The sequence below is a fragment of the Cynoglossus semilaevis genome, chromosome 19 (genome assembly GCF_000523025.1).
Source record: "Cynoglossus semilaevis isolate Cse_v1.0 chromosome 19, Cse_v1.0, whole genome shotgun sequence".
In the NCBI taxonomy this organism is placed as follows: Eukaryota; Metazoa; Chordata; class Actinopteri; order Pleuronectiformes; family Cynoglossidae; genus Cynoglossus; species Cynoglossus semilaevis.
This window is the reverse complement of record NC_024325.1, coordinates 13,033,309-13,058,557: the sequence shown is the minus strand read 5'-3', so window position 1 is coordinate 13,058,557 and position 25,249 is coordinate 13,033,309. Positions and strand designations below refer to the sequence as shown.

The window sequence follows — 25,249 nt, the reverse complement described above, 5'->3', positions numbered from 1 at the left end:
CTGCTGGTACATCCAGACAGTTGAAACGATGTAATTGTAGATGGGACAAATGCCTTGTTAAAACCGGGGTTTTATTTTCCCCACACAGAACGCCTTCTTCCCAGAGCTGAGGACAGTCTGCTGTTCAGTGGAAGGAATAATAAGAATAATTATAAAAAGAACCGGCGGTCACTGTGATCTCTGTGTACAGCCTCTCGGTGCAGGTGTTCAGCCGACACTGTTCAATCATAAACCGACCTAAAAGTAACATGACTTTAGACTGTACAAAAAAAAAAAAAAAAAAAATACATACAGTCATTTCAAAACTAAACAGAAAGGAAATTATGTATCACAAATTTCAGATTTAAAGTTGACAAATCAAACAGTAAACCATATATAATTATATATATTTTTAAAGGCTTCTCAGTCTAAGCTACCTAACTTTGCCTTTTTATATTTGGCAAAAATTCCCCTTCTTTTCTCCCTAGAGAATTCCCTAGAATTCCTGATTTATCATCAGTTTTTCACCTCTCTTCTTTCCCTCCATCTTTTATTGATTGTTTAAGCCCTTCTTCAGTAGATGCTGCACATTAACTGCCACATTTCCTGTGTTATCCTTTATCACCCTAACCTGCTGCAGCTCTCCTCTAGTGATTGTTTGCACAGTACAATAAAGAATGTATTTATGGTTTTGCTGAAATGGAATGTGCAGCCACGACTTTACATTCATGTATGCTAATATCCTCACAAATACGTTATTTATTTTTTGCTACCACACAATGACAAACTCATCCTTTCTTGCAAAAATGGGCTGCAGATGCAGAGAAGAAATATATATATAGAATAGACATCAACAATGCAGTGAAGCCAGTGTAGCAGCGCCTGTACCAACAGTTTTCTTTTTTTTTTTTCCTCTGGGCAGCACACAGCTCAGACCATCAGGGTATATACATCTTCTACCAAGCTGCCACAGTTTTCTATTAATATTTCAGGCCTTGGAGGTGCTTCAGCAGTTATGTTTTATAAATAATTAAATGTGTGTTGTATTATTAGTTCTGCAGAGTGAGTTGTTATCCTTTTATTTTATTATTTTTCTTTTGTTCCAGAGCGGGGCAGGAGCAGGGGCATGTGTGGGAGGGGGAAATATTTTTGTCCTTTGTTGAACGTCTCAGGGAGTGTCCTGGAACATTTAGAAAAAGTGCAGCATTAATCTTGTCTTTTGCTGCAGGGACAAGGGACGGCGCTGCGCTGTGGACACAGCTGGAATGCAAACAAGGTGCAAGTTAATGGAAAATGATGCTTTAATAAAAAAAACAACAACAAAAAAAACAGCCTACCTGTAGAAAAGGCTAAAGGTATCAATCCCAATCAGACGTTGACTCATTACACACTTCTCTTATCACGTCAACAACGTTAACAACATGTAATGGGCAGCATGAGTGTGTTTCACACATGGTTCCCCCTGGTTTATGGAGTTTCTGCCTCTGTGCTTTTCAGGGCAGAACCGACACACGGTCAGATAGTGTGTCCGTGCACGGGTTCAAATCGACCGATCGTCTGGACCTACAGCTGCCGTCAGGGTCGGAGGGACTTTTGTGATTTCAGGTTGCACCAAATGAAAGAACCTGACAACAAAAGTTAAACTGATGGTCACCCAGGTTTGGCTCCAGCCTGTGGTCATGTGGTGCATTACATCCTACTCTTTGTCCAATAACTCCCTGTCAAATAAACACAGCCAAATGATGAGTAGATTTGGTTTTGTCTAGACCAGGTCTATGAGTTCTTCTTCATTAAAAAGCCAATAATCCAGTCTTCATGGAGTCGGCAGTTCAGTCAAAGGTCAGGGGACAAAAATGAGGGTGAGCAATTTTCCACCAAGAGCTCCCTTTGGGAGCCACCATTGGGTGATTTTTTTCAAGGCTTTAAGTATAAAGTATGGAAGGCTTCATCTGAAACTTTTGAAAAGAGAAGATGTTGTCGGTATTCTTTTTTTTTTTTTGCAGTTTTGCCCTTTGGTTTTTTTTTTTTCAGACTCAAACTACTTCACAGTTAACATTTTCTGATTTTTCTCTTTAAAAATATGATATAAATTTTATATATATATACATATATATATTTATATATCCTTTGTCCCTTAGTCTATTAAAGTTTAATTGAATTTAATGGGTAAAGATTTTTTTTTTTGTTGTACATTCAAAGGAATGTGGACAGTCTTTGTTTGAAACCGGGTTCGTACTCGGTGTAAGCACTGAATAAATCAATCACAGTCAAACACTTGAGCGAAGGACACAGAATCACGCTGTTGTGATTTTCTTAAATGGATACGTATCTGAATGCTCCGTACGGTGCCGCTCGCAGCAGCCTATTATCATCAGACCCAGATCGGATTTAAGCCTCAGCCTGCTCTCTGAAGTGTCCTTCTCACCAAAATGAAAAATTGATTGTTAAAGGTTTACAGATCACTTCAGCAGAAACATAACCTCACAGGTTACACCCATCGTTGTAGGCTCATCGTGACAAATCATTTAATGTCTGTTTGTTGGCAGCCTGTGATTTATGGCCATCATGGCTCCATTCAACCAGCTTCATGCAAGCAATGCAAGAAGCATTGTTGTTGGAAATGGGTTTTTAATCCAATGCATTGTTGATTTCCGTGCATATTCGCAGTAATATTACGATATTCTACCCCCTCCCCCTCCCCTGTACAACCTGTGTCCTCTATCACAAAGTCAAATAACCTTGTCCTGGGTTTTCAGTTATTTCCCAATACTCAGATTGTGGATGATTATTATTCATTCATTCATCTTTTTTTCTGCTCCGGCCCAACATGGTCACTCCTAATAACAATCTCAGTGCGACTAACAAATGTCATCTACAAATATCATAACAAACATCAACTGACAGAAAGTTCTGTCCATCACCATGGAAATCACCAATCATCCAGAATGCACAACTCAAAATTTCCTCTGTGCAGCACCTCCTTCATGTACTTCACTGCCACTCCTGAGTTCTTTATGCAAACCCAGAATTCCTCTTGCATCGTTTCCTTTTAACTATGCTTTAAAATCAGAAATTAAAAAGTCTAATCCTCACGATGAGAATAAGCGTGAAAAAGAATAGTTGTTAGAGGGTGAACTACAAACATACTTTTCTATGAGAAATGTACTATTCTACGGGGTGAAAAATGGTACACTCTCCTTCAGCTGCTCACTGATTGGCTTCAGCAGCATAGGAAAACACCACCTTGAAATAATGAGTGTTTTAAACCGTCATGCGTGTCAGTCAATGACGGCGATGAAACCAGTTACATCAGAATAATAAGGCTGCAGCACCGTGGTGCAGAACCATAAATTACCTAACTTGACTTTTTAGCAAAGTGATGTAACATTGGTCACAGGATTTGCAATATTTGGCACCAGATACACACAAATACCAAATAATTATATCCTTGAACTTTATAAAAAAAAAAAAATCTATTTTATGATGAAACTCTCACGATCAGTTATTGTTAGAAGAAAACAGGTCACACCATTTTCAAAATGAATTCTAATTGTTAATTTTACAATGCAACTTTGGTAATATTATGTTTGAATGTTTTTTGTTTTTTTTGTTAGTTAAAGGGAGTTAAAGATGATGTGAGAAACAGGAGGCTCTGTGTTTCCTCGAAGTCTACACATAGATCAGGGACCTCATTTATGAACACGGGACTTATGACAAAACACCTGTAAAACACCTGGATGGTAACATTACCATCTGTAATGTGATGAAACCAAATTTTAAATGTGAGAAACACAGTGGTTTGCCGATGTATTTACCCAGACTACTACTTTGCTGTTTACATTTTATTAGAAATGTAATAAATAAAATAAATGTAGGCAGCCCGACTGTGAAGTTTACAATAACACTGGCTGAAATGCAGCCCCAAACCATAAAAGAGCCCCATCTTGTATCTTCTGAAGGTTTTACATTTATAGTTTTTTGTTCACTTTCAGCCTTTTAATCATTTAGAACATTCCATATTTCTATTATTTATTGGGTTTTGGCTACTTTATTTTTCTATTAGTCTTTATCTGTCTATTTTCTTTGTCTACACTAGATGGAGTGAATCTGGACTGGGTTTAAAGTTGGCCCAGAAATGCCTAATTTTAGCTTAAACAGTAATTATGTAAATATATGTTGTTAAACATTTAATAAAATATTAATGTTAATATTAAAAGTGAACATATTAAGTAATAATATGTTAATATTAAAAGTGAACATATTAATAAATTGAAAGAAAACCTAAATACAAAAATGTTACCCACATATATAAAAGTGAAGATAAGTTAATTAATAACAATTTATTCTGGGTTTTTAAGCTGGAGAAGTACTTGGAAACTGAGATTTCTTTTTTGAATCCAAGTGTATTTGTTTCTTTTCCAGACATTATCTTTGGAGAAAACAAACTCCAGACGTATGCACACCACTGTTTGTGCCTCACATCCAAACAGAATCCCATTTGTTTCCACTCTGTTAGATGTAAGACACCAGACAGGGACAAACTTAGGGAAATAAATCAAAAAGTATTGCCTTGGCTGCCTACCTCTGGAGAAGTGTGTCAACTGACCCAGTATGACCATGTTATAAATGAGGCCCCAGATGGTCCGAGTAGCATGCAGACTCCTAAATCATGACGGCAGACGGCACCATTTAAAAGCACTCTGTTAAGATTTAGTGCCGCTCGGCGAACGTTAGAGCCACGGTGGGCCCGCAGCAGAGCAGACAGTGTTTTTCTACGTGGATTTGTCCAAACATTGCAAAGTTCTGACTCACTGCCCAGACTGTACGGCGTGAAATAACAGCATTTCTTTTAGGAGGAAAAGTAGATCCGCTCATCGGATACTGTGATTGTCTTTGCATCTCAAGACGGGAAAGTGTGGTCCAAAATAAGCAGGGAAGAGTAAATAGGGCACGTCTAAGTGCGTGCTGTGACTAAATGGATTTAATGCGTCGTAGACTGAAACTAATGGTCAACACACTGTATGTAAGCATTAAATGGGAGCTGGAACACTTCTGCTCTGCATTAAAGAAGAAGGGTTTTCTACGGTGTAAGGATGGACTATGTTACAGCTACACTCAGGCTACGTCAGCTAGTAGCCGTACCTCGTATTTGTCTGGTCGCGTCCAAGCCTAGAGAGGACAAAAACATTCAGAGAAGCAAAGACAAAGAGCAACACAGTGAAGCAAAGGAAGATTATTTACAGAGAAGCCATGCAGAGAGGCTGCACGTCAGACACCTGCAAGAAGAGAAGTACATCACGGGCAAAATGTCGCCCTGGAGGGAGAAACCTGAGATCAGCTGCTTCACACACATCTGCACAGATTTATCACTGAAATTAGTCATCAAGGAAAGTCAAAAACTTTAAGACTGGACCAGAGAAAGGATGTTCTAGAATTGGTTTGTATCCAATAAAAAAGTAATGAAATTAACAAGAGTAATAGTCGACTAAACTAGATCAAACTGATAAAGAAAACTGAATTTAAATTAAGGGTAAATTATTGTTTCTTGGTAGTTAACTCAAATACCTTATACCTATACATTAAGCTGGTATTCTTAAAAGTTAGCCCAAAGAGAGCTAAAGGAAAAATAAATAAGGAGTAAGTTAGGATTTAATTTGTGTTCAATATTCAACAGTGAGTATTTTGAACAAATGTATAAAACATTTTAAAACAATTTAAAAATGAACCCAAAAGTAACAAAACATTGGGCCAAAAGGAGCTGAAAGGTTAGCCACAAACATTTGTGGCTAATTAAAATAAAACCTCAGATTTAATGAAAAAAGACAAAAAGTTTTATCTAAATTGCATTTGAGCAACAGCCCTTAATGCTATTGCAAAAACGTGGTAAACAGACATCATTAATTTATAGGTGTTTAAAAGAAACACAAGTTTCCTGTAAGAAGACAAGTGTTAAACTGAATCATATCTTCCAAGTGCAGTAAAGAGACTCCTCAGCCGCTAACTCATTAATGTAATGTGCAGAGAACAGACCAGTGACTCCAATTAGGAGGAAACAATTACTGCTATCTGGGGAACTTTTGTTTGCCTGATCATGAACCTTTTCCACCCAGCACCGCTGCGTTTTTAGCTAATTAGCTCACGTACAGGTTCGAAACCAGTATTTTACCCAATTCTAATTAATCACAATATATATATATTATATTTTTTTTTTCTGCAGTATAAGTTTGTAAACTGACTCTTAAAGGCCCTCCGTAACAGAAATTTAAATATTAGTCAAAAAGTCTGAAGACAAATCAAAAGTTTTCATGTATTTAACAAATTAAAACTTTTTTTTTCTTTCACACCAGTTCAGGACCCGCTTCTTTGTCTTAAGTAAGTTGTTCCCCTTTAATTTTCTTTCAGTTTGGAAAATAAAAAAAAGAGGAATCTTGATTTTTGCATTGGTTTCAGAATGGTTCAATTATGATGGTTGAAAAACCTGAAAGAAATATGAAAAGAAAGTAATAACACGGTTCAAAGCTTGACAGATGTGAATGTGCCAACGCGATGGATATTATAAAATCAGACATTTTCAAAATTATAACTTTTTTTTAGAACTTTTTGACACTTTCTTGAACTGCTTATTTAAATTTTGACCATCCTATATTTCCTTGGATGAAAAATGACTTTTTTTGTTTTGAATGGGTCTAATTATTTCGTCTCTAACTGTACAGTACGTCCACCTGACAGGTAAGAATCGCTCTTCTGTCCTCATGATAATATCTGTACTCGCTGCTCGGATGTCCCTGACGTGGAGCCGGTGATTTAATAGAGGACGTAGAACTGGAATGATGAATGACGAATGATGATGGTTCAATGAGAGAAAATTAGCGACAGCGGAGATCAAGTGACGCGCAGGACTTTTGTGATTACGGCAGCATTAAATCAGAATTAATGTGACAGTGACAGATGGGATACGGAGAGGGATGACGGGCACGTTAGCGTTCTGTAGGTGGACCATCGCAGTGAAAGACTGGCTAACTTGTCTGAGTTAAAGCCGCTGTGTTGTGGGGATGCAGCAGATGATTGACAGTGACGGATGGCACAGTTAATAGAACAAACCAGGGATGATTTAGTTAATTTCATTCTGGGGCGATAACAAATTTGAAAGACTTTGATGATTTTATTCCTCCCTGGGCTCTGTCTCTTTTGGCCTTGTGGTCAACTTAATCAGAGGGATATTTTAATCAGAATATTACAGAGAAAATAAACAAACTTTCCAGCTAATATAAAAGTGAGTAAGGGAATGAAATGGCTTCAAAATATTACCTAAAATAAAAAAACTCAGCTAAGGGTTATGAAGAAAATAAGCTAAAGCTGAAAGGGCAAATCAAAAGTTGACATATATTTTGACCAAACGTAGAATATTTTGTCACTTTTATATAAATCGCAACAAATCATCTAGAAGATTTGAACAAGGAAAGGCTTGAAAGCCAGAAAGTTTAAGCCAAACCTTTAAGGCTTTTTTAACACTAAAAATAGAGCACTTAGAGCTGAAAGAAAACTTTTTAATAATTAGCTAGAGTTTTTAACACTTTGCACAAAATGGCTAAAAATAGAGCACTTAGAGCTAAAAGAAAACTTTTTAATAATTAGCTAGAGAATTAGTGACCTCATTCCTAACAGTAAGTTCATGAACAGATATAAGCTAGCCTAAATGCTAAATTTACCTCCGGTGGTTAAAACCCCCCACAAAACAAGACATATAATCAAACATTTATGAAAACATAGAGAGCGGAATAAATAACGTAGAGGTAAAGTAAACCAAGGACTTATCAAATGTCTTACATGACTTAAGGTGTATTTGGAAAAAATAGTGACTCTTGTTCATATTTATAAAAGGATAAACCAAGGACATTTACTGTTGTTATTATCATTAGAACTCTGGTCCAGCGTTGTGCAGAATGAGACTCTATACTCCACTGTTTATTCTTAGCCATGAATTAGGTTCACTATTTTTGGAGGCCTGCAGTGTAACTACAGTGAGGAGCACCTGTAATATTTGGTCCCTGAGGAGCACAGGGTTTCAGTGGCTGCCTATGTGGGCCATGTTGCCCTACTTTACTTCAGTGCTGCTGCACTCGGCATCAGCACAGCACAGAGAGAACCGCTCCCTCTGACTGATGCGACACTGACGTGAAAACATTTTAATGAATGACTCAGCAGAATATCTGCTCTCAAATGAGTCAAATATTGATTTTTTCATAATATAAGGGATTGTATGAAAATACATCTTAGCCTGGGGCTCACTGTGACATTTGCAGAAAAAAAAAAAAAAAAAAACTTTAATGGCTGCTCTCTGTGTTTTTTCCTTGACTTTATTGTTTTGCCCTTTCCTTTCATCTTATTTACTCTTTGACAAAACCTTTTCAAAAAGATCCTTTTGATACAAGATGCACTTCGGAAAGTATTTCTTTTCGTCCGCAATTTTTTCCACCACTTCACCAAGAAAAATCCCTTCAAACTCTTCTTTACAAATACTGAATTCAAAATAAATATAAACTCCTGTAGGATGAATGTCCAAAGTCTGGTTCCTGGGCTCCCTCTGGTACTCTGACATCTTTTATGTACACATTTTACCTATATTTTGACTTTAACTTTAATGTTGTTCTGATAGTTGTCATCTATCTCTGGCTGTTGTCAACACCTAGCTTTAGCCTTAATGTACAGTAAGTTGCTAGCTAGCTTTGAACATTGACCATTTAGGTTTAAAATGATTCATTTAACTGAACTCAACTGATAAAAACCAAAATAAACTATTTTCCTCTCATTTATTTATGTTACAAATGTGAAGAGAAAACCCCAAGATAACACTTCAAGTGCAGCATTAATATCTGTCACACACCAAAAGGTGGTGATAAAACCATTTCACAGACTATGACCTACTTTAAAGAAAATAAAAGCAAAATAAAAATAGTTAAATAAGAAAAAGAATTAGGCACCGATTCATGCATATTTAAGATTATTACAGCCTGAACAATCGCATTTCATATAGTATTTTTTTTATATACAAAAAAATATATATTTTTTTGTCTGAACCATTTCAGGTCCTTGGGCAAAAACTGAACTGAAAAAAAAAAAAAACTGGCTAAAACCCAGGTCTGGGCCAAAAGTAAACATCTGCCCCTAGAGGTGATGACAGGATGTGTAATGTGATTCATAATTTCTGCAGTATCTAATGCATGCAGCTAGTTCAGCTGTAAGCACCAGCCACTCGTGAGGAGCTGGAGCTCTTGAATGTATAGACCTGCTGGAGGCAGCACAGTAATTATCCTAATATTGTTTTGTTGCATTCACTGCAGAAAATGACTGCTCTGAAGTGACTAATCCATCTGCTGCACACGTGACGCACGTGTCAGAAAAGGCATGTTAAGATGGATGGTTTTTTTTTTTAATGATACAATTTTAATGGGCTGATAAGAGTGTAGCAACAAGGCGTGTTATTGCCTTCCCCGGCTGGGAAGTGACAACATGCTGAGACAACTATATAAACGAACAAGGAAGCTGTTTACCATGATCTATAGCCTCGGTGTAATCTGATGTTATCTGCTGCTCCACTGAAGGACATGAGGAGAAAAATGAGTGTGTACCATAAAGCATCACTAAGATGTTCCACTCCACACCCGGTGTGAGTTCATAGTGTATACTGTTGTTTTCTAACAGTGCAATAAATCTGGGACTTAACAGTTTTTGGTTATTAATTAAAAAAACAAAAACCCACATAATCGAGTGTTTTTCAGGTTCCTTGTATCAACTGTTAAGCTATAGAATAATATATAGATAAAAAAAAGATAAAAATCAGAGTACAAATAATACATGGAAAGCTGTACTGTGGTTAAAGTACTGCAAACAGTGAGGTAGGAATGTCAAAAAATATCATAAAAGGCATATAAAAAAACACTTTGAATCCATGGATAGTACTGTAGTCATGTATAGTTTATAGAAAATACTTCCTGATTGAAATACCCCGACCCATAGGTGGCGGTAAGGCCCCTTAAGTTGCTTTTTCTAGCCTGGAGGAAGATGCACAGGACGCAATCAGTTACGTCTTCGTACAAGTAACTCTAGTGAACAGTGAGATGTACAGAAATAACACCTGCCTGTGGTGTTTCTAATAATAATGCCTCTGTGCCTGCACAATGTGCCTGTTGAAAAACAAAAGAAATATACATTCTAAACCTATATATATATTGTATAAGTGGGCCGAATTGAACGCCTTAGGGGGGCCAGTTTTCGCCCACGGGCCACATGTTTGACACTCCTGACTTCAAGGATCAGAAATGAAGTTGGGTGAAATGATTGTGAGTGTGAATAAAAATGAGTCAGAGGAGCAGTGACTGATCTGGTTTCATGATAATCCAACAATGCGTCGTCTCAGTGATGGATGGGTGTCGGAGTCTGACGCCATCCATCACTGGAGCTAAATCACTCTGACCTGCTGGTTGAAATCCATTTTTATTTAGTCTTACTTCTATTTTCCCCCTCATTTAACATCACTCTTCCATTTAATTGGCAACAACTGTGAACACTGAAGATGATTGTAGATTCATAATAAACTTCTTTGTACTGATAAAAAGATAAATGTGGATGGCCTGGATGAGGTCTGTATGAGGAATGTGATAATAACAACATGAGGGTCCTGATATGTTTAATACTGTGGGCTGGTGTCAAAGGTCACTGTCATGTTTTCATCACAAGCACCTGCTCTCCAAAACACACTTTATTTATTCTCTTTTAAGAAACTCTGCTATCGTTTATTGACGTGGAAGGTATTATTCCACATTAGGTGAGAAGCAGCTCAAGGCCTGTGACTGAGTTTGAATGATCTCCCACATAAGTGTGTTAAGATTGATCTGGTTTGAAAAAAACAAGTTTCAAAATCATTTTGTAAATTTCGTTCCTGAACAAAACTAATAAGAAAATGTCCTGACCTGCTGTCCTTCAGTGAACACCTTGTTTTCAAAACTCCAGGAGATGGTCGGTGTGGGGTCACCTGTGGCCTCACAGGTCAGGGTGACTTGTTCCTCAAACTCGGAGGCGGTCTGGTTGTTCAGGTATGTGATCTTTGGAGGAACTAGGGATGAAAAAGAGGAGTCAGGAACAGGAAAGTAAAAGTGAACCAATCACCAAAGAGAGGCAGTTCACGGGGGGGAGCAGTGTGTGGGAACAGTGCCATGCACCTCAGTGGTAACTTATGGACTCGAACCTGAAACCTTCAGGACCGCTTCCTCCAAAACCACCAAAGCACCACTGCCCCCTGTAGTGTAGCTGTGGAAGGACTTTCTCTAAAGTTCCATCATTTTAGCCCTTTTCTCATTCCATTGACATCTTATGGGCTAATTTATCTAAACTAAGCTAACCTTTAAATCACCAGTGATACCTTAACAGTCCTAGGATAAAATATAAGACTGTAACTAGATCTTTTTGTGAACAAAAACAATTTTACCTCTCCATGGAAAGCTACAGTAGGTGCTTCATTTTCAATGCAAAGGATGGCAGTGATGCTACGGTAGTTCTAGGTGAAATAGTAGCACGGACAGCGCCCACAGGTTCATCCATCCCTGTATCACTTGGTAAAGCCGCATGAATTCACCATTAAAGTTTGAGACGACCACTTAGCAAATGGCTCAGCAGAACTTTCTCTAGTTTTTATGAGTATCACAAAGAACTTACAGGCAGCCTTTTAATCTTCCACGATTCACAGCAGCGTGACACAATTTACATCCTGTGATCATTTATCAATTGTCTTTATACACACACACATATCAACACAAAGTGAGTTTCTCTGCTTGTTGCACTGCTGAATTATACATACAGCTTCATTAAGGCTACACTTCAATACGACATTATCATAAGCTGTAATAGGGCTGCAATCTAAGCCTGGCTCATGAAGAGAGAGAGAGAGAGAGAGAGCGGGCGAGAGACTATAATGCACTATCTTTGAACCTCCTCGGGGCTGAAGCTAATTAGTATCCAATAGCAAGAGGTTCTCTTCAAACTGTGCTCGTCATGGTGAGCGACCCTGTAACTGGCTGACCACTGGAAAAAGCTGTGTCCGCCAAATGTCAATAGGGACCAAAAAAAAAGAGGCCTGAGGTGGAAACAAGAGAAAGGCTGTCCTTTTAAAGCATGATATTTGAAGTTTCTCACCAAAAACATTCAGGCTGACTTCTGTGGACTTCTCTCCGGCCTTGTTCTTGGCGATGCACGTGTACTCGCCTTCGTCCAGTTTGGTGACACCTTCAATCACCAGCTCTGAACCATCGTCATTCAGGGTGTACTTATCGCCAGGCTTGAGGGCGTCGTTGTTACTGTGAAAAAGAAAGAAAGAAAGAAAGAAAAAAAAAATCAGTATATGAACTGACTTGGGGGTCCTCCTAACACATTTCTCAGCTGCCTGACAACGATCTGTTTGATTTTGTTTTATCTCCAGAGAGGAGTGGAGCTGGGAGACCAGAAAAAAGAAAAAAGAAATCTTCTCCCAGATTCTCTCACACATTCCGTAGTGTCAGCTCAGTTTTGGCTCTGTTTTTGCACTAATTGTTCCAGTTTTGGCTCTGTTTTTGCACTAATTTAACCACGCATTTCTTCTGTATTCCTGAAAACACTCCTTCACTCCTGAGCACCACGAGGTCAAAGCCCTGTTTGTGGAGAAGCTACGCCTGAGGAGCAGCCGTCGTGACGCATTCTGCAGGCAGACATTGACTGACAGCCCTGTCAGAGGGGCCAGAAGAGCAGAACAAATAGAGCTTCAACCCATCTGTCCTCCACACCACAACACGGTCTTTCTTCACTGTCATCTGACCAGAACCTCAAATTCTCTCTGTGTCTCTGTGTCTCCACAGTGGACGGTTCACACAGGTTTATTTCAACAGAGCCCAGCTGTGAGGAACATCTGTCTCTTCAATTAACTCTTAGCCACTCACATCCACTTAAAATAAGGTTATTTAAAAATTCATCTGCAGCTGTGATGTGGTGTCTCGCCGGTGAATAATGATTCGCAAATATGTAAAGTACAGTGGAGACAGGAAGGGAAGTTCAGCCGCTGCTAACATGTGATGAATAAATGATCTAACACTGTACGTGAATATAGTGTTTTATTGGAATTTTATTTTTTGCAAACAACTTTTTTGCAAAGACGCCTTTGTTTACATTTGGCCGTTGTATGCATACGTTAGATTGTGTAACATTTGCTCTCTGTGATTTGTGTTGTTTTCTTTTAGGACATTTTTGCCCTTCATTATGGCAAAGGATTTTAATCATGTATTGATTTGCCCCCATACATTTTTTTACAGACCAATATGTTATAATTATTTTCATTTGTGTACTTGTCAGTACCATGAACTCGATCCAAACAACAAATGACAGTGATGTCATATAGGAGAGTGTTTCATTCAAACTTGAATCAAGTATCAGGGCAAAAACTAGTACTGGTACAGATACAGATAGTACTTGCCAAGTAGGATTTCTGTTTAAAAAAATACTTAACAAAGATTTCTTTTTTTTGTGCCCAACTCACAAAGATACAGTTTTGTAGACTGTGGCCTGGCAACTGATTTTGGGAGATGATGTGATAATATGTGATAATATGGTCTAAAGTGTAGAGTCTGCCAGTCTGTAATCAGTACCAACATTTGGTGCTGATTAGATACAAAAACAGTTTGGCATTTAAAGCTGCTGCTGCTGCTAAAAATTGGAATGTTCTGCAGCAGTGAAAAAATACAAAAAAAAAACCCCCAAAACAAACAAACAAAAAAAGGCAGAATTTTGATTTAAAAAAACTTGGGTTTAAGATCAGCGTTACCTGATTCACTCACACGGAGTGACCACTGTACAAGGTATTATAAACTAACCCGTATAAACTGTACAAACTCATTAATAGGACCAAGGTTCAGTCATGTAAAGGCAGCTAAGGGCTAACGTCTCCTCCTGTAGTATTTAAGACTTTAATTAAGTGGCGGACAAGGTCACTATGATCGTAAAACAGGTACATGTGCACAGGAAATGCCTTTTGTTTCAAACTGCAGGAACAGGAACTAAATCTAAGACCCGGTTTTGGAGATTTTTAGGAAATATTTAAGATTTCCATTTTACATTTGAAACACAAAATAAAGCAAGGAATTCCACTATTCTATGATTGTAAAAAAAACAATTAAGAGCAAATTGAGCTAAAGGCTATTAAAAGCTAGCCATGACAGATCAAAGCCCTGAAATATTGACACAGAAATAAACTGTTTATTTGAGATTTCTTTTTCTTAAGAAAAACAAAAAACAGTGACATTTTTGGATCCTACACTCAATCTTTGACAGTCTTTTTCGGCCTCTTCAACAGTAAAAAGGTGGTTAGTCCAGCTTACTTACTAGACCAGATGTAGACTATTTGCAATATGCTGTTAATGCAAATGTGTGCAGCCTTTTTAACTCTTGAAACAGTCAATTCTATCCTTTCTCCCAGATATTAATTTTAAACAACATCATAACAAACACACATTTCTATATATGGTCTGAGTTCAAAACCAACAAAGAGCTTGGTTGGAGATGCAGATGCAGCAGGAAGAGAGATCGTCGTACATTGTTTCATCTTGTTTCAAAAGATCGTATTTATAAAGAGACACAGAGGAAGCAAACAGCCCGCGTGGATTAGAGCAAAAGGAGAAAGATGCAATTTGCACTTCTGGCTGTTTTTCGACAAGCACTTTGAGAGGGTTCATTGAGCACAACCTGATTTACATGTACTCTAATGAACACAATACAAAAATCAACCTGCCACTGTGTCTGAGTTTTAACAACCTTTCCAGTGTTTCTCTTCGGGTAAAAACACAGCAGTTCACCACTGTTAACAGAACAAGAAGATGTAATTGAAAGTTTTAGGGACACTTAAGCTAATATGAAAATGTTTTGAGGTATTTTTGTACTGCTTGTTCTGATGTCAAAGTAACACAAAGACCCATTGGTGATTGGTGATTTTTCTTTTAAAGTTAGTAATTTATTATGGTTTGTGTCTCTGCAGTTTTCAAGGGAGAATTTTATTTAGGTTTGCTGCCAGCAAAGTATTATTTGATACATAATTAAAATAAGGTTTGTGTCTCTGCAGTTTTCAAGGAAGAATTTTATTTAGGTTTGCTGCCGGCAAGGTATTATTTGATACATAATTAAAATAAGTACAGAAAGATAACAGTAACATTATATATATATACATATATATACACACACAGTATATTTTCATAATTCAGACAGGGTTTTTAAATCATTAACATACCGGGCCCAGGTGACCTTGGGTTCAGGGAAACCGTCTGCGTCACAAGCCAACGTGGCAAAGCTACCAATGTCTGCTGTGGCGTTGACCTCCAGCTTTCTGGCACGGATGGTAGGAAGTACTGAAAAAGACAGGTAAGAATCAACATTACACACATACATTAGCCTGCACAGAACACAGTTTTAAATATTGGATCGTCCACTCAAGATTTGTCCACTAAAATATTTTATTGAAGACAGTAGTGTTTTATACTTTTAATACCAGAAGAAAACAGAAAGCAAATGTCGGCATGAACACAGTCCTTACCATTAACTATGACCTTGATTATCCTGAAGTCAATTTCTCCCCTGGCCATCACACGGGCCTCACAGGTGTAGGTGCCTTCATCTATCTTCTTGATGCCGCGGATCTGCAGGTGGCCATTATTCATCATCTTGTATCGCACTGAAACACGAGAAAGGCACAAATATCAGGAAGAAAATAATTATTGACACGGAGCTAACAGGAAAGCTAACAGAAATTGTTTTTTGGTTGATGCCTTCCAGGTATTTTTGTGAGTCAATAATGGTCTGAACTGTGCAGCAGCTGGTGGCTGCTCTCAGTTTGACTTGATGCATGGACCAGGAAGATCGTCTGAATCAGTCCTCTGCTGTGTGTCTCTGACTTTATTCTTTGATAACACCTTGTAACTCAGACACGACGTTGGAGCTCGATTATGAAGCCTCCAATTACCCCCAGTAATGAGGCATGTGGTAAGAGGCTAACAGAAAGTACTTCATGCTAACGTGGAGACGGCAGATCTTTGCCTTGTTTTACATGATCATAGAGTCTGCCGAGCTTGTGCACCACCTAATTACACCAGCCATGTACACAGAGACTAAAGTGAAGCCAACTTTAAGCTTTTATTCTGACCCAGAGGTCTGACCACACTTCAGATGCCTGCAGACAAATAGCCAAGCACGTCGTCTGCTGTTGTTGTTGTTTGTTCCTACACAGATTTCAGTACAGGAGCTAATTAGAACATGTGTCAAGGCTGACTTCTACTGTGCAGCCTCTAGAGGACAAAGGCTGCTCTGCAGGAGTCCAGGGTTCGTATTTGGAATCTTGTACTAGAATAAATTGAGAATAGAAATTGTATATTATGTCCATTTAGATTCAGAACCAGTACTATCAGCATAGCATATTGTGACGCGTGATCATGTCTAATAATAATCAACTGTGCGTGCTTCAGTAGCATTGATGACTGTTACATGTAAAGTGTTGTGATTGGGTGCCAGCTATCTTTTTCTAGGACAGTGAAGGCATCACTAGCTATTTTGTTTTCAATTTGATGTTTTCTTTGTGAAAGTTTCAGATGTTTTGCTTAATACGTTTCTACTTTCTTGCTGTTTTCTGAGCACAATATATACACATGTAGATTTCTACTTTCTAGCTGTTTTCTGAGCACAATATATACACATGTAGATATCTGTGTACATACTGTATGTACATATATACACATATGTAGATATATGTGTATATAAGTACACATATGTACAGTATATATATATATATATATTAAAAGAATGAATTCCATTTGTACATATATCAATCTCAGATCTATCATATATTTACAATAACCTCCATGACCTATATTATTTACTCAGTATTGATGGTAAACCATTTTTTGAGTTAAGCCTCTCCAGGCTTGGTGTGATTTTTTTTTTAAATAAACACCACACTGACACTTATGGTGACACTGAGAGTACAAAAAAATCACATTAGAGGTTTTGACTTGTCAATTTTGGTCACATTCTGTGGTGTTTCCAGTGAAAAACACATTCCTTCACCGGAGTCCAGCAATAAAAGCTGGGTATGTGCAACACTGTGGTGACTCGGAGTTCTCCAGCGGTCTCCAGGGGCGGGGTTACTGCGAGGTTAAATCAGGCCGAGTTCAAGTATGAAACAAAAGACAGTGTTTGCTCTGGTCTCCGATACTGCTCCCAGATCGGAGATGAAAAATGTAGCTGCACCGCTGAGTTTTGTAAACCGGCTGCTGGACTAAATTGCTTTCCTAAATGTGTACAAGAATAAAACTGTACTGCATTCCTGATGGTACTCTCATCTCCGCCGATGGACAGAAATTGTTTCTGGTGAAATTTCTTTCCTTTATTGAGCACGGTGCTACGACAGAGCTCTCTTCCTCCTCACGATAGAAGACCCATCCATCCATCCATTTTCTTCCACTTATCCGTTACCAGGTCGCGGGGGCAGCAGTCACCACCACACCGTACCAACCCTCCTAAACCTTCCTGCGGGTGGTGAGTCCACTGGAAGGTACCAACTGCCCTAACCAGGATTCGAACTTGCCCAGGAGGTGAACCCTGGGGTTCCAGGCCAATGACAGACTCACTGCCTCTGGGCCAAAGCGCCACACGATGGAAGACCTTTCAAGTAATTCGTTTGGATAAATTCTACAAACTCTTTATTAAGAAAAACAAACCAGGATGCTAAGGTGCAAAACTCCTGGGAGGAAAAGATGTGAATTTTATCTGTTATTGTGTCAATAAATATGAACATGGCAGGTCATGGTATCTTAGAGAGATAACGAGAGGCAAAGACGGAGAGGGAGACAAACCACAAGTTTGTCAGAGCAGCTCGTTAACTCTTCTCTCTGCCATATTCTACTTGGCTTTTTCAGTGTCAGTTTGAAAAACTAGGGGGTTCAGTCACTTTCATGCATCATACATGAGTCTAAAACTCCTTATTTGCTGACTCCACAAGTTTTTTTTTTTTCTCATAAAAGATAGGCAGGGAAGTAGGTATGGCAAATAGATCAAGAAGCATGACTTGGCAGGGAGGTGAGGTGACTTCTCCAGGAGCCGGGGGGAGACGATAAGACGACGAGGTGAAGAAAGCGAGAAAATAACTCAAACATTTCTGTACTTTTTCGCTGGCTCACCATCTTTGGCTGGTTGGATCTTGGAGCCCTTGTGTTTCCAGATGATGTTGGGCGGAGGAGAGCTGACTGCCTCGCAGACGATGTCGGCATCGTCCCCTTCGTTGAACTCCTGTGGGCTGGGAGCTTTGGGGAAGGTGATCTTCTCTGTAAGGAAATGTGACATATTTTTTTATTTTTATATTATGAATCTCAGTGCTCAGCCCGACACCTCCGAGGTGTTGAGTCCCGTGCGACGTATTTATGAATCTCACAGGGTGAAAAATAAATCTTACAGTTGATTAGCGCCATAACGGGATACCATATGGTGGAGCTTCTGCTTTCAAGGGTTTGCTGGGATTTCTGTTTTGATGACTGATTGTGTTGGTGGGTAGAGTCGCTAAGGTAAACATTAGGAGTGTAATGGATTAAATATTTCATTGCGATTAATTACACAGTCATCACAGTTAACTCGTGATTAATCACAAATTGCCTCCACATTCTTTTATCCTGCTACTAAATTTACCTAAAGTCAGCAAATTCATAATTAAAAAAAAATTATTAAAAATATTTTAGCATGTTGGCTTTGAGGGAAAGAATTTTTGAGTAGTATGTAACCCTTTTCTGAGAGGAGCTACTGTCGCCCTTTTTATTTACTCATGTACTCACCTCATTTAATCAACACATCACGATAAATTTTAATATTTCCAACTTTAGATTTTAAGTTTTGCCTCTATGAAGATGATATGATAATGCAAAATTGAAAATTTATAAATAAAAAATATAAATTACATAAACACAAACACAGTGATAAGGCAATAATGCGTTGTGTTCTCTTTCTTTGCCGTTCTTTTTAACTGTTTCCTACTCTTACTGGTCAATGTCAAAGAAATAAAAGGACATTTTACAAAAAGGAAGGAAAAAAAATCAAACATGTCAGACCTCCTGTCAGGTCAGACCACGTCCGACTGTCAATCACTATAAAACACTACACAGGATAAAACAATTGATTCTCAGACATGACAGGTCCCTGAACCCCAGAATGACCGATAATAATACCTAATAGTGTCGTTTGACCTCGGGCACATGACAGATGACAGTTCTACATTGAAGAGAAAAAAACAAACAAATCTAAGCTGTCCCTGTGAGGCTGACAGCTTGGAGTCAACAAAATCCTGAATTTTGTTTTAGAGCCAAGATCTCAATACCGTTCAATTTTCTATTTTTTTTTTTTTTTTATTGTTGATTGTTGCATACACCCATAATCTAGAATATAGTTGCATCATCTTCAAAAACTGAAGGGCAACATATTAGCATTTTGTCAAAACTGATACATAATAAATAAGTATTAGTAACTTTAAATAACTACGGGTTAAAGTTAGTTTCCTAGAATGTGTTTTATATTTAAATACCACGCATCAAAACAAAAAAATGATGGCCTTAAATCTGTTTAAAATTATCCAACATGTCCGACCTAAGTCAAGAAGGCACTTTACACGATTTAGTGACTGAAAGTGAAAGTGACAATGATGTGTCTTAGAACATTTTGACTCAACATTCAATATTTTGCTGCTAAAACAGACCTGGACAACTTGTTAAAATTATCCAACATGTTCGACCTAAGTCAAGAAGGCTCTTTACATGATTTAGTGACTGAAAGTCAACATTCAATAATTTGCTGCTAAAACAGACCTGGACAACTGTGTATTGATGTGAATAACACTCACAGTCTTTGACTGAAAGTGAAAGGACTATAATATAAGGTATTAACCTGCTTTATGCTGCTACTATTCTTTGAAGTGTGGGTGTTGACAAAGTAAGGAAAAAAGAACCTTTTGCTGTGTCTTAAAGAACTGCATAACAGTTATTATTTTCTTACTTGAGAAAAACCTTTGCACCCTAATGTCACACTTTGTTGCTTATTAAGGGTGAACTGCTTTAATTAAGGCTCAGACGCTGTTGTTTTGTGAGGTGGATTCTGCTCCAGGTGACATTTCTGCTCACTGAGACTTTGTAGTTAATGATGAGAAGAATTTTATTTACAGTCTGTGCTCATGCAGCAAAGAAAATATTTCCCTTTAAAGATATTTCACTGTTGTATAAATATATTATAAAAACCCGTCCTGCTCTTAATCTGCATATACGCAGTTCATTTCAGTATATTTAGAGGGGTTTAGAGTTTAATACCGGCTTTTACACACAGTGTTTAGCTATCCTGGTACAAGGAAATAAATCAGCATGAATAAGTTTAATACCAGCTTTTACACACAGTGTTTAGCTATCCTGAATTTCTAGTTGGATTAAAAACTTCTTAGTCAGTTCCTCTGATGACATATGGTGGGTATTCTTGTCGGAAATTATCCTAAATCTGTCCAAATTAACAATTGAATGGATATTCTGCATTTGTTATGTTGATGACATAATGATGGTCGTTAGAGTATAAGAGTACCCTAGAGAGTACAGGAGTACAAGACTTACGGAATATCTTCACTTGGACCGTGGACTGTGCCTCCTTGTCACCGTTCTTGGCTACACACTTGTAGATGCCGGCGTTGTCGGTGCTGGCGTGGTAGATCGTGAGGGTGGACGTGCTCTCGTCACTGCGGCTCACAAATATGTCAGGCCTGTTGGGGAGGATCTTCTCACCGCTGGGGGAGTACCAGTCGATGTCTTTGGCATCTCCCACCACTGTAGGCAACAAAAATGAAAGAATTATGTTTTCTCCAATCACATTAGTATTTACATTTATATTTATTTAATTTAAATTTACTAAACATGATAGATCAACAAGGGTACTTAGAGAGTAACAGGTTGGTGTAAGACCATTAAAATCTGAAAATGTGTTTATGCACAGCACTCTGAGAGCATGAACATAAACAGAAAAAAATATAAAACGTACCCAGAAGTGCAACAAAATCCAGTTCAAACCAAATCATTAGCAACGTGGGGTTAAACAGAACACAATCAGTTCTTTTAATTGTCTCCATAAGAGAAAACCTGTAAGCTGCGAATGCTAAAATATAAAAATGCAAATGGCTGGTTTTTCAGTGCAGGGCTTATTACGAGAGAAAACTGAATAGATTTTAAAAGCAGCCAAGACGCAATTCATCAACAATCCACAGAAGACATATTAATCACAGTCCATATAAAGTGGATGGAGGAGCTGTGTGAAATACTGTTTAATATTGTGTTTTGTTAACTGCTGGATTTGTTTGTTGGCTTGGTTTTCTACAAAATTGTAAAGGCTGCAGCAATCAGTCAAGATTAATGCATTTTCACAGTCAGTGTAAAATTACCAAATTACTCTCCGGGGGTCTCTTCACTATCTGTGAGTAAACACAATTCAGGTTCCCACTAAAAGCAAGGCTGGCCATTATTGTTTCTGCGAATTTAAAAGTCGAATTCTTCTTCACTGTGTGATTTAACAACAGTTGTTGTGAAGATCTCGCCACAGGAGCTGTGTGTTTTCCATTCAAAAGATGTGAAATAAAACTCACTTTCAACAAAAGGATGTGCAAAAATAAAGAGAACACAACCAACTATATTGTGGCTGTATAATATAGCCAAATATGTTTAGTATTAGTATAAATATAGGTTTAAAATGACTAAAATACTTGAAATAGTATAACTAACTGCAATGGCAGAGAAAGAAAATCCAATCATCATTTTCATTTACCAAGGACAGGTTCCAAAAGAAGATTCAATAATTGGCCAAAAACATGGATCAAAACATGCACAACAACAACAAAAAAAGAAAATCAGCAAAAATACCAGAGAGCTATGTGAATAGTTATAGTAATAGTTAGCAAACGAAGATTAGTTCCATATTGAAAGAAAGAGACCAGACAGAAAACAATCACATTTGGTATTTTGGTGTCGTTTTTGGATGATCTGAAATGGACCACCATCCACCCTGTTTCTTGTCTCCAGAAACAGTATTATTTTTAAACTCTTACCTTCACAGAGGAAAAACTTTGATTCTCCTACGCTGATTTCTCCCTGCGTCGGAGTGATCTGCACCTGGAGATCAGCTGGAATCATTGAAGAGGAGAGAGAACAAAGAAGAATACATTAGTCTGAGGCTCTGTGAGGAAAAAGAAGCAGACTAAGGTGAGGTCCACAATCAGGTTCTTTTGTCTGCACAATAAAGGAACCATTTTTACTACACAGCTAGACTGTGCAGTAAAAATGGTTCGCAGTCGCACAATCAACACTGACTCTACATGCATCTACATGTACTCATACACTCATCCCCACAGTGATCCCACAGTTTGACCTCCCAGGTTTTCATCTGTGTTTCAGGCAGCTGTAAAGATTACATTATGAAAACAGGATCGTAGGATCGTCAACTCGTTCTTTTTCCCCCGTGTCTCACAATCCTTGTCTAGACACATATAGACAGCCTTACTCATCATAATTGGACAAGGTTGTTCTGAAGTTTGAGCTTTTTCTGCCTGTCAGAAAATCGGCATAATTACATCCCTGTCCACCTAACTCTAGCTCAGGTGTTAACGAATGATGATGAATTATGTACAGGGGGTAGAGAAGGTCTTTCTTTGTGAAATGACAGGTTCTCACCATCAAATAGATTAAAGATACTCATCATACTGAATTTGAAATTGAATTGTAAATAGTCAGTCAATGGATGAGTGGTTAATCACACTTGCCTTACAGAAAGAAGGTCACATGTTCGATTCCTAATAACAAGGGATAACACTTATGCGTACATTTTGTATTCCAGATGCCTCCCACAGTACAATAAGAATAATAATTACACTCTGCATTTCTCATAGGTGTGAATGGCTTGTGTCTTTATGTGGCCCCCAGATCAACTAGGGAACTTCACAAGATGTGACCTTCCCCCCCTGCCACTGGGATTACCTGACTCCCTGGCCCCCCTCCCCTCTGCCACTGGGATTACCTGACTCCCTGGTCAGTGTCCCGTTTTAAAAACAAACAAAAAAACTTCTTTGATATTCATCAGAATATCTGAAAACAACGAAGCCTCGTCTCAAAATCCTCAAGTGCACTTTTGCCAGAATGACAATTTTAGAAATTGCAAGTTGTCAGACTGTGTTTGTCAGTGTTGTTAAGAGCAGCAGTGCAGCGAAGGCTGAGGAGCAGGAACGTCGCTGAGTCGTGATGGAGAGGCAGACACGCAGAAATCCCACTGATCCTTCAACATGTTGCCTCTTCACACGAGTGACTGAGTTCATCCCGTTCCAATTCTCTCTGGTAGGTTCCAGAAAAACAGTTTGAAAAAAAAAAAAGGAGACAGTGAACAACAGGCAGACTGGTAGGTAAGTAACTAATGTCACAGCAGCAAGATGTCACTGTTCATGATGTCACAGCCTTGTGGCTGTAGCATTGTAACAGCTTTGTTTGTTTATATATATATATACATATATATATATTTTTTTATTTTTTATTTTATTTATTTATTTATATTGAAGTTGGTTGTTAATGCAGAAACTACAGGTCACTAGAGGAGTTAGATGTTGATCAGTACTGACTTGGGACTGGAACACAATTTTATACAATATAAGCAGTAGGGGGCACTTGGTCTTCCAGTGGAGAAAACCGTTTGTATAAACATGTGTCAATCTAGTGTTTTATCCTGTTAGCTGTTGCTAAGGAACCAGGATGTAACACCTGCTGACCTCTGGCTGAAGAAAAAAATAATAATTTACTATTCAAGGAGGGAGCTAATATCCTCGTGTGGCTTAGTCAAGAATTCATACAAATATTGATTTACAGTAACTCTCCGCCGCTGCCACATGAGTGACCCGGCCTTTTAGACTAACACACAGCCTCCAGGGAGGAACAGAGAAACAGGCAGCCACAGCGTTTGTTACTCCAGTCTGGAGGTAGATACAAGCAAAACAACATATCAATTTCTTTTCAGCCCGTCTGGAAAGAACACCACAGCAAACCCTGGCTATGCCTCATAAGACTAAGACAAGCAGCCTGAGAAGCAGCTGATCATATCTGCAACACTAAAGACAACAAAAAGGGATTCAGGAGCTGTGGGAAAAAGAGATATTCCCAGAGCCGCTTTCTCAGCAAACTGTACGTCTGAGTGAAAACAGTGCTGTTCTGAGCAGCGTCCCTGTGATGAACAGGCTGTTGAAGCTCACGCTTCAACTCAGAGTGAGGTTTTATGGTCTCTGCTCACTCACAGCATATTGGGAGTCATAAAAACGTAGGTGTGAAAATGCAATAAGTTATCAGGTCGTGTTGTTCAACGCATTCTTTGCAACTCTGACACAACTGATGGCGAACAAAGAGCATATTTCTTAAGAAAATGTGGAGTTTTTACCCACTGTTCACTCCAGTTTCTGTCAAGGAGAGCAGAAAATATCACATTTTCACTCCAATGGTTTTGTACCACTGCTTACTAGCAAATCCAGAACGCCAAATAAATGCTGTCACCTGTCGGCAACTATTTTCCACAGGTTAGTGATGTGACTGGTAGTACATGTTCACTTACCCCAGACGGGCAACAACAAGACACAAGACAATATAGTATCCCAGGGACTTGCAAATGGATATCTACAAATATACACTGTAAGAAGTGCTTTAACTACATGGGTATACACACACACAACACACACTCTGCACAGTGTTTCTTATTCCTTTAAAAAATGTTTTCCAAAACAAACACAAATAAATAAGGAAATTTTTTTTCCAAAACAAACACAAATAAATAAGAAAAAATCAGGAACAAGGAAATAAAGGTGATTTTCTGTTTTTCTAGAAAAATAAAATGGGAGGTTGTTTGCAAATAGAAATAGAATTCACACACAAAAGAAATCGTTTTCACAAGAGAAAATGACAGCAGACAATTACACTGACAACGCAGCTAATCACAATCACAACCTTTAAGAAATCATTTCTTTGCCGTCACCAAGGAACTAAGCGTTATTCTGGAAATGGATGTGAAAACAATAATGTGAGTCTTTGCTCTTACTTAGAAAAATAAGAAGTGAAACGTTCTACCTTCAAGCACGTTGAAAAGTTTGAACAATTAAAAAAGTTTATATATATATGTATATATA

At 38.2% G+C, this 25,249-nt stretch overlaps 1 protein-coding gene across 1 annotated transcript in view; it reads right to left on the bottom strand.

Moving 5' to 3' along the window:
• The window catches only part of ncam1a (neural cell adhesion molecule 1a), a 230,572-nt gene that overhangs the window by 42,580 nt on the left and 162,743 nt on the right, over positions 1 to 25,249 (bottom strand). Inside the window, exons 2-8 of the mRNA XM_017041484.2 lie at positions 22,148 to 22,222; positions 20,670 to 20,879; positions 18,216 to 18,359; positions 15,581 to 15,718; positions 15,278 to 15,395; positions 12,169 to 12,329; positions 10,950 to 11,092 (exon numbers count right to left, since the gene is read on the bottom strand). Coding sequence (XP_016896973.1) covers positions 10,950 to 11,092; positions 12,169 to 12,329; positions 15,278 to 15,395; positions 15,581 to 15,718; positions 18,216 to 18,359; positions 20,670 to 20,879; positions 22,148 to 22,222 — 989 coding nt within the window. The remainder of the gene's footprint in view (positions 1 to 10,949; positions 11,093 to 12,168; positions 12,330 to 15,277; positions 15,396 to 15,580; positions 15,719 to 18,215; positions 18,360 to 20,669; positions 20,880 to 22,147; positions 22,223 to 25,249) is intronic.